The 9,181-nt window shown below is 39.7% G+C and overlaps 1 protein-coding gene across 1 annotated transcript; it reads left to right on the forward strand.

The window, feature by feature from the left end:
- Positions 1 to 3,876: 3,876 nt before the first annotated feature.
- Positions 3,877 to 8,948, forward strand: LOC122245209 (F-box/WD repeat-containing protein 7; the record flags this gene model as incomplete). The annotated part of the gene is given in 8 exon segments (XM_043003160.2): positions 3,877 to 3,956; positions 4,138 to 4,291; positions 4,542 to 4,811; positions 4,917 to 5,096; positions 5,200 to 5,381; positions 5,683 to 5,908; positions 6,241 to 6,451; positions 8,363 to 8,948. Coding segments are annotated over 8 exon segments (1,572 nt in total), but the record flags the coding sequence as incomplete, so codon positions are not given.
- Between the last annotated feature and the right edge of the window lie 233 nt (positions 8,949 to 9,181).

Here is a 9,181-nt window from a genome sequence, read left to right on the forward strand (position 1 = left end):
CTCTTCTTATTGTTCCAATATTATTAATATTATTATTATTATTGTCCCAATAAAAATGACAAGCATTAATTAGTTACATGTGAATTCTGTGAATTCAATCAAGTTTGAAATATTACAAACTCAGTAGTTTATCATGACTTTATTTCAGAGGTAGTTTCTAGGAAATATTACTGAATACTTTATGAAATTTTTAAGGCGTAAACTTTAAAATCTTGCCTTTTCCTCATTCATTTTACATTAAATGGAAGTTTGAATCCACATTGCTTGAAAGGACAGCTAGATATTTGATTTTAATAAAGGCTTTGATGATTGCTCATATAAATGATGGGCACTTTTTCAAGGGGGTTTCATAGATTAATGCTTCATCCACTCAGTGTGATCTTTTGAATGAATTTTTTTTGTTGAATTTGCTGTGAAATGTTAACCTAAATAATTGACAGAAAGATGTTTCTTCTCACTTAACCCACTCACGCCGGGGCCTTTCCGGCTTTGCGCGGTCGCAATACCGGGGTTCTCGAACGCATAAGCCTAACGCCTCGAGATTCTCGGGCGCACAAGCCGCGAGCCTGGGTTGCCCGCTAGCTCTACCCGAGTGCGCGGCTTCCCCTCATAGCGCGTCCAGGGCGTCTGACGCGAAAACCACAATACGTGCTATCACGTCAACCGGCGTGAATGGGTTAAATCATCATCACTGTGACATAAAACCATTTAGTATTGGTACCTAAGCTTTGTTTTAGAACATGTATTATCTATAAACAGGATATTTTTTATTAAAATTATCTTGACTTTATCATAAGATTTCACCTAACTTTTTCCTCTTTTTTCGCAATTACACTTCCTCTTATTTGATGTTTAACCCATTAACTCAATGGTTGCGGTTTTATGAAGTATGTATACAGTCATGCGGCGGTTTTATGTTGTATGGCCTGGTGCCATCCGCATTTACGACTGATGTTGCATGGACAGCAAATCATGCCACCCGCTATCAATGGGTTAACAAGCTATCACCTTGAGTGGTGGCAGAACCAGCTGTCGGGGAAGAGATATTTTGTCTTGGCTATCCTCCTGGCTAGCGTGCCGGGTGATTGGCCTTATAGTTCTTGGCTGCGGCCATAACAGGCAAATAGCCCATGGCGATAGGCTTTTGTGTTTGAAATATCCCTGCATTTTGGCTTTTTGAAGCTAAAACAGCCCCATCAGTAATGGGTTAAAGATAAGCTCTCTTTTTCTCTTTCTCTTTCTCTTTCTCTTTCTCTTTCTCTTTCTCTTTCTCTTTCTCTTTCTCTTTCTCTTTCTCTTTCTCTTTCTCTTTCTCTTTCTCTTTCTCTTTCTCTTTTCCCCCCCCTCTCTCTCTCTCTTTCTCCTCTTTCTTTCTCTTTTCCCTTTGTCCCTCGTGTTTTCTCTCTTTCTTTTTTCTCTTCTTTTTTCTTTTCCCTTTCTCTTATCTCTCTTCTCTTCTCTTTCCCCCTCTTTCCTCCTTTCTCTCTCTCTCTCTCTCTCTCTCTCTTCTCTCTCTCTCATTCTCTCTTCTCTCTCTCTCTCTCTCTCTCTCTCTTTTTTCTTTCTTTATTCCCTTTCCCTTAAAAAAAAAAAAAGAAAAAAAAAAAAAAAAAAAAAATAAAAATAAAAAAAAAAAAAATACCCCCCCCCTTATCATCGTGAGGTCTTCTAACTCTCCCCTATTTGTTAGCGTTCCCCCCGGCCCTTTCCGCGTCTCTTCCTCACCCTCTCTTCCTTCCTCCTTCCCTCCTTCTCTTCCTCCTTCCCACCCCAAACAATCCCTTTATATCCCCCTCCCCATCCCCTCCAACTTCATTGGCTTCATCCCCACCCTTTCCCCCCCCCCTGGTTATTTTCTCCTTTCTTCCTCCCTCCCTCCTCTTCTGTTCTCTTTTTTTCTTATCCTCCCCATCCCTCGCCTTTTTAATTTTTTTTTTTCCCTCCCCCCCTCCTCCCTTCCTCAATCCCTTACCACCCTTCCTAAAACCTCCCCGTCCCCATTCCTCCTTTCTTCTTTACCCCTCCTTCCTCCCTTCACTGATGTGGTCCTCCCACCGCGAGAGCCTTAAGCACCACTCTCCCCCGTTCAAAACCATTTTTTTTACTTTCGCATCTCTTCTTCCCTTCCCTCGAAGTTACCTTCCCTCCCCCACCCCCCTTCTTCCTTCCCCCTACCAGCCCGCACACTTATATATACCCCCGAATAAGTTCGTGATACTATTCCCACATTCCTCATTATTTATTCCCCCCCCCCTCGCCATTCGGTGGCCTGGTAGTCCTTTACTTAAGCTTTCCCTCCCAGGTTACTCTTCCTTGTCTTTCCCCCCATCCTTGTATTGTTTTATCCCAGCTCGCACCTTCACACCCCCCCCGCCTCCCTCTCTTTCCACCTTTCCTTTCCTCTTTTCCCTCTCCATCTTTACCCTCCACCCCACCATGTTACATCCCCCTTATATCCCCCATCCCAACCACCCCCACCCCCCCCCGCCCCCCCCCATCCTTTCCCTCCTTCCCTCCCTTCTTCCCCCTTTCCCTCCCTTCTTCCCCCATTCCCTCCCTTCTTCCCTCCTTCTTCCCTCCCTTCCCTTCTTCCCTCCCCCCTTCTATCCTCCTTCCCTCCCTTCTTCCCTCCTTCCTTCCTTCTTCTCTCCCCTCTTCCTTTCATCCCTCCCTTCTTCCTTTTTTTTTTTTTTTTTTTTTGTTTTTTTTTTTTTTTTTCCCCTTTTTTTTTTTTCCCCTTTTCTTTTTCGCCCCCCTTCCCCCTCCCTCCTTTCTTCCCCCTTCCCTCCCTTCTTTCCTCCTTCCCTCCCTTCTTCCCCCCTTCCCTCCTTCCTCCCTCCTTCCCTCCTTCCCTCCTTCCCTCCTTCACTCCCCTCCCTTTTCCTATGGCACAACCTCTCTATTGTTTGATGTCTAAGTAGTTTTCCCTTGGATTGGAAATAAAAGGGAATTAGAAGTTTAGGAAAACCACAGAATGCTTTTGAAATAGCCTCAGGCTATTCGGCCACTGAGGTGGCTATGATCACCCGGTGTGCTGGCCATACAAAAACCAATGACGTGATATTGCATCCTCCATTGTTAATGGGTTACGATGATTGGCCTGGGTTGGGCATCTTTCCTTGTGTTTTCTATTATTTTCCAGACTTATGGTGTTATATGTGAGTCTATGAATGATATATTAACCCTCTCTGGACGGGTGGTACAGTACTGTACCGCGCATTCAAAAGCCCAGTGGCCGGGCGGCACAGTATTGTGCCAGCCATTTAATTGATTTAGGCCTAATAATTCGAACGCCCCGGCATTGGGACATTCAAGGCTGGAATGCCCCCATCGTAAGTGGGTTAACAAAGTGAGACTAATTAGAATTTAGTATGATGTGTTAGTTGCAATATTGAAGGAGTAACAAACTTTTATTTTTAACAAAAAATGTAATGTGAAAGTGATCTGACCCTGAGAAAAATGTCAGTAGCAGGTTTAAATTTTGAATTAATATATCTTAATGAAGTAGGATATTACTTGTGCACACTGACTGCTTTGCCAGGATTAACATCAAGAAAACCCATTTGAGATCAAAATTAAAAGTATGGGAATAATGTTTCTTTCCCTTTATCTGTGATTCTGATCAAGCCAATTATAAGCTAATAAAAAAAAAAAAAAAAAAAAAAAAAAAAAAAAAAAAAAATGGGAAGAAATTAGGAGTCCATCCTCACCATGGCAATGACAGATCCCATCAGCCATCATATGGTCAATTAAGAAGCCATATGTTGCCTGCTGAAGATTTACATAGACCTATAGATTTGCCATTATACTTTTGACAAATCTTATATTTTATGGTTCTTATGAAGTAACCTCATTTCCCTTCTGTGTTTCTTTCAGGTTAAACGGAAATCTGAAGTTTGCTCTGACTCCAAAGGAGTTTGTCCTGTAAAGAAATCTTGTAAAGCTGTGGAGGACAGGTAATTGACTTTCATTATCACATTTTGTACAAAATCTGCGAGTGAAAATCTCTTTATCATGATGATGATAATTGGTCATGTAATTAGAAATATTGCTGGTAGAGATGATTATAAAAATCTTTACTGTTGTCAGATATTATTATACATGTCATTATATCATCCGTGGAATTCCCTTTCCCAGTGGTGAAACCAGCCGGAGAAAAGTTGCACTGACAGCTCGCAAGGTGTCCCCCCCAGCGGGCCTTAAATCATGGCTGGCCAAGTATCAGACCTGGTCACCGGCACAAAAGCTTCATGCTCTAGATTCGTTAATAGATGTTTGTGATCTGAACCAGGTAAGTACAAGTGTTCATATTTCACAAATGATTTTGCGATGATTGATATAACTGTAGGTTTAGATATGACCAAAATTTATGCCTGTGATGTCTAGCATTTCTTCACGAAAGAGGAATTTAGTTTAATGGTAATCCATTATTTGTTTATTAGAATTCTTTTATATTTGCGAGTTATCTGTTAAAGATGTTATTTTGGCTTTGTTAGAAGAATGAAACCTGATACAATTTTAAATCTTACTTTATCCAACAGGTTAGGCACATCCACGAAATTATCCTCCCTCAGTTTCAACGAGATTTCATCTCTTTATTGCCAAAGGAATTGGCTCTCTATGTCCTTAGCTTCCTGCCCCCAAAAGATCTCTTAAGAGCAGCCCAAACTTGTAAATATTGGAACATCCTGGCTGCAGACAACCTACTCTGGAGAGAAAAGTGTCGTGAGGCTGGAATTGAGGATCACGTTGTGTTCATGGACCGTAGACGGAAAAAGGGTACAAGTGTGAGCCATGTATCACCATTTAAGGTAGGGATTAATGGTTGTTTGTGGAAATAATTAACAGAATTGAATTATTGACTTGAAGTCTGCTGATATTGGAATTTTCCTTATTAACAAGGCACTGTGTTTCAGGCGGCATTTATGCGACAACATAGGATAGAAACTAACTGGCGCGTAGCCAAACTACGATCACCACGGGTATTGAAAGGCCATGACGACCATGTCATCACATGCCTACAATTTTGCGGGAATATAATTGTATCAGGTTCAGATGATAACACGCTGAAAGTATGGAATGCAACATCTGGGAAGGTTAGTATTTCTCATTTCAAGATTTAATTAAATCCGTGGGATATTTTAGGTGTGTGAAAAAGTTGCTATTGCTAAACTTGAGCTAATTTTCATTGTATTTCAGTGTATGAGAACTTTAACTGGGCACACGGGAGGTGTTTGGTCATCTCAGATGTCTGGTAATCGTATAGTAAGTGGCAGCACTGACAGAACGCTTCGTGTTTGGAATGCTGAGACGGGGGAATGTATACATACATTGTATGGTCATACGTCCACTGTGAGATGTCTCCATCTACATGCCAATAAGTAAGTTATTTAGTAAGTTTTTTAGTTTTTCTTTTATTTGCCCACCATTTCTTTGAATTATTGTTTATATTTGCTATGGGTATTTACAACTAATTACCTTCATCATCATCATCAATTTTTCATAATTTCTTAAAAAAAAGAAAGGAAACCAGTATTAAAAATCCTTCTCTCGTACCATCTTTTGTAACCCCTTAGCAGCATCAAAGTGGGTAGAGAAATATTCCCAAGGGGAAGATATGATTAGATTAGTGATGAAACGGTGTGGTATTAATTGCATCTCATTTTTCCTTTGCATTTTCAGAGTTGTCAGTGGGTCTCGGGATGCGACTTTAAGAGTTTGGGATGTGGTAACAGGAGCTTGTGAGCATGTTCTTGTTGGCCACGTGGCAGCTGTGAGATGTGTTCAATACAATGGGAGGCTAGTTGTTTCTGGAGCTTATGACTACATGGTCAAGGTGTGGAACCCTGATCGAGAAGAATGTTTGTATACTCTACAGGGACACACAAATAGAGTTTACTCTTTACAGGTACAGGTTATGAGTTGTTTTATATAGTGGCATTAATGCCTGTTCATTGTACAATGGTATTAGTGTCTTCTATATGACTTAATTTTTGTATATTGACTCAAAAACATTTTACAACTGGTCTTTATGTATGCATCTGTTATATATTAACTTCCTACAAAAACATTTTACATGTTTTTGAGAATTTAAAGCCATGTTGTATAGGAAGAATATTTATACAAAGATAGTTGGTTTATAAGTAGTTCTAATTACTTATTTTAAATGTTGAAAGTTGAATTCATTTTAGCTGTATGTGCTAGCAGAGATGGTTATTAACTGGTCTCTTTACTTGTCAGTTTGACGGGTTACATGTGGTTAGCGGGTCCTTGGACACAAGTATCAGAGTGTGGGACGTGGAGACGGGACAGTGCCGACACACGTTAATGGGCCACCAAAGTCTAACCTCGGGGATGGAGCTCAAAAACAACATACTCATATCGGGAAATGCAGATTCGACAGTTAAAGTTTGGGATATTGTCACTGGGCAGTGTCTTCAAACTCTCTCAGGTGAGTTGTGGATTTGTGGATGTCACTGTCAACATCACCTGATACTTCATTATAATGTATCAGATGATGTAGAAGCTTGTGCACTTCTGTCATTTTGATATTGCTATTTTTCAGATTACATTTTGAAAATGGGTAATGATATCTTAAATGTAATTAATTGGTTTTTATTTTATATTATATATATATTCTTTTTTTTGATAAAGCTATGTAATACATCAGGAAACTATATCCAGGGAATTTAGCATTCATTGCAATTATATCAGCAACAGCCAATTACCTGTTCACCTGTAAAGCAAGGATGAAAAATTCAGATGCCTTAACCTATCCTAAGTTATTTTCTTCAGCTCAACTGTCCTCCAGTGGAATGATATTGACATCATTCATTTACAATTTTATTCTTGGGAGGTTTACTGGCCTGACACACATGCTTCTAAACATTCCTTGGAATATTGCTTGAAACAGGGTCATGAACATGTTCCCATGTATGTTTGAAGCACCATTATCCTGAACATGTTCAAAAGATTGTTTGGAAACCTTTTGTTACTGCTGCAGCCAGGAATAGATCCTCAGCCACTGACTTAGTGATGAACATTTGGACTGTATTTTGTATTCTACATTAAGAAAGTCATCAGATATTGCTTCTTACATGTGTGTTGCAATTCTGGAAAATGTTTGTAGTATAGTCGTATAATGATCAGAACAGTATATGGGCCCTTACACATACACTGGTAGAGATAGTGATGGACAAGTAGCTTAGTGTAAACCTCATTAAGGGGGGACTCAACACTTGGGGTTAAGGATATCAAATTTTAGAACGCACCAAAAATGTTCCAATACCATCGAAAAATTACAAATGGATGAGTGCATACATCCATGGGGGCATGTGGCATTGAAGGACATTCTATGTGTGTTAAGTTGAAAGAGATTTTTTCCCCTACATTTATGTGTTGAATGTGTTTCTTTTGGTATTCTAGGCTTTAGTACACATCATAACATGTCTAGCAAAAAGCACAGAGTCATTACTGCAGGCAATGTTTCAGTTACCCACAGATGTTCAAAGTGATAGTACATACATCATTGATTGTGCTGATTATATGTAGATTATTGATAGGATTTACATCCTCTTTTTGCATATTCTCTTTCTAATAAAGAATAAGATATGCAAAAATCTTTCTTTTCTTGGAAGCAATAAATTGGATGTAATTATGTGAAGTCTCTGCAGGAATTCTAAGATCTGTCAAATTTACTTGGTACAAACAGGTTATATTGTTTCTTTATTAGCTAATCTAGGGATAAGTAAATTTTTAATAATGAAAATGTCAATTTTTGAAATGATAGGGTGAAAATGCATTTTTCCATGTTAATATTTGTATATATCTTGTACCTTATTCCATTGGCTGTATGTATTAGCCATTTTAGCAACAATTTTTATAAACCATCACCAATGTCGTCACTAGAGGACATACCAAAGAAACAATTCATTGGAGGGCGATGGGGCTGGTAAGACCAGATGTTGAGTATCAGGTTGGGACCCATTAGGTAGTAGGTCGCCAGGATGACGGGTTAAGGTCCACATTTTCTTTGAAAAGGGAAGCAACACGAGCAGTGTAAAAGCAGCAAGAGGATTTAGGAAGAGTCGTAGTCAGAGGGCTGATGTGATTCAGATTTCTGATGCACCCCCATATATATATACTTTGTTTCCTGCCAGTGCAATGCATGGGGAAGCAGGATAGGCTAAATATAATTATTTGTACTTCAGATGAGGTTTCACTACCTTTTTCACTTTGATGTTATGATGAATTTTACACTATTACAATAATATTTTATTATGTATTCATTATTATAGTGCAGTATTTGTTCCAGATGTGCCTGTGAATGTGAAAAATTATAATATACCTTTTTCGTTCGCAGGTCCTAACAAGCATCGGTCAGCAGTTACGTGTCTTCAGTTCAATAACAAATTTGTAGTAACATCTTCTGATGATGGGACAGTGAAGCTATGGGATGTCCGCACAGGAGATTTCCTAAGAAACTTAGTGGCTCTGGAATCGGGTGGATCGGGGGGAGTGGTGTGGCGCATAAGAGCTTCAGATACAAAGCTAGTATGTGCTGTTGGCAGCCGGAATGGGACGGAAGAGACTAAGCTGTTAGTATTGGATTTTGATGTCTATGACAAGTGATACATGGGCATATTAGTTAATGATGACGATGTCCTGTCCATGTATACTTACAAAGTTCAAAGTGATGTTATTTTAACTGTGCTGCCATGTAACCTCTATTAGTTAATGTGGTTTGTGAGTTGGATAGTGTTTGTGATGACTAACATTTCCCTGGTGCTAGTACTGTACATGGTAAACAAACAAACATGCACACATTGGCACACATACATATAGATACACATACATGTGTGCTTGTGCGAGCGTGCGCGTGCGCACACACACAAAAAAACAAAAACAAAAAAACACAAACAATCACACACAATCGCATTCACACAAAATCACACATGCATACACACACACACACACACACACACACACACACACACACACACACACACACACACACACACACACACACACACACACACACACACACACACACACACAATTGCACACACACACAATTGCACACACACACACACACACACACAAATACACACAACACACACACACACACACACAACACACACACAAACACACCACACACACACACACACACCCCCAAACACAC

The sequence above is a fragment of the Penaeus japonicus genome, unplaced genomic scaffold (assembly GCF_977035675.1).
Source record: "Penaeus japonicus unplaced genomic scaffold, GWHDUDI00000001_assembly GWHDUDI00000001, whole genome shotgun sequence".
In the NCBI taxonomy this organism is placed as follows: domain Eukaryota; kingdom Metazoa; phylum Arthropoda; class Malacostraca; order Decapoda; family Penaeidae; genus Penaeus; species Penaeus japonicus.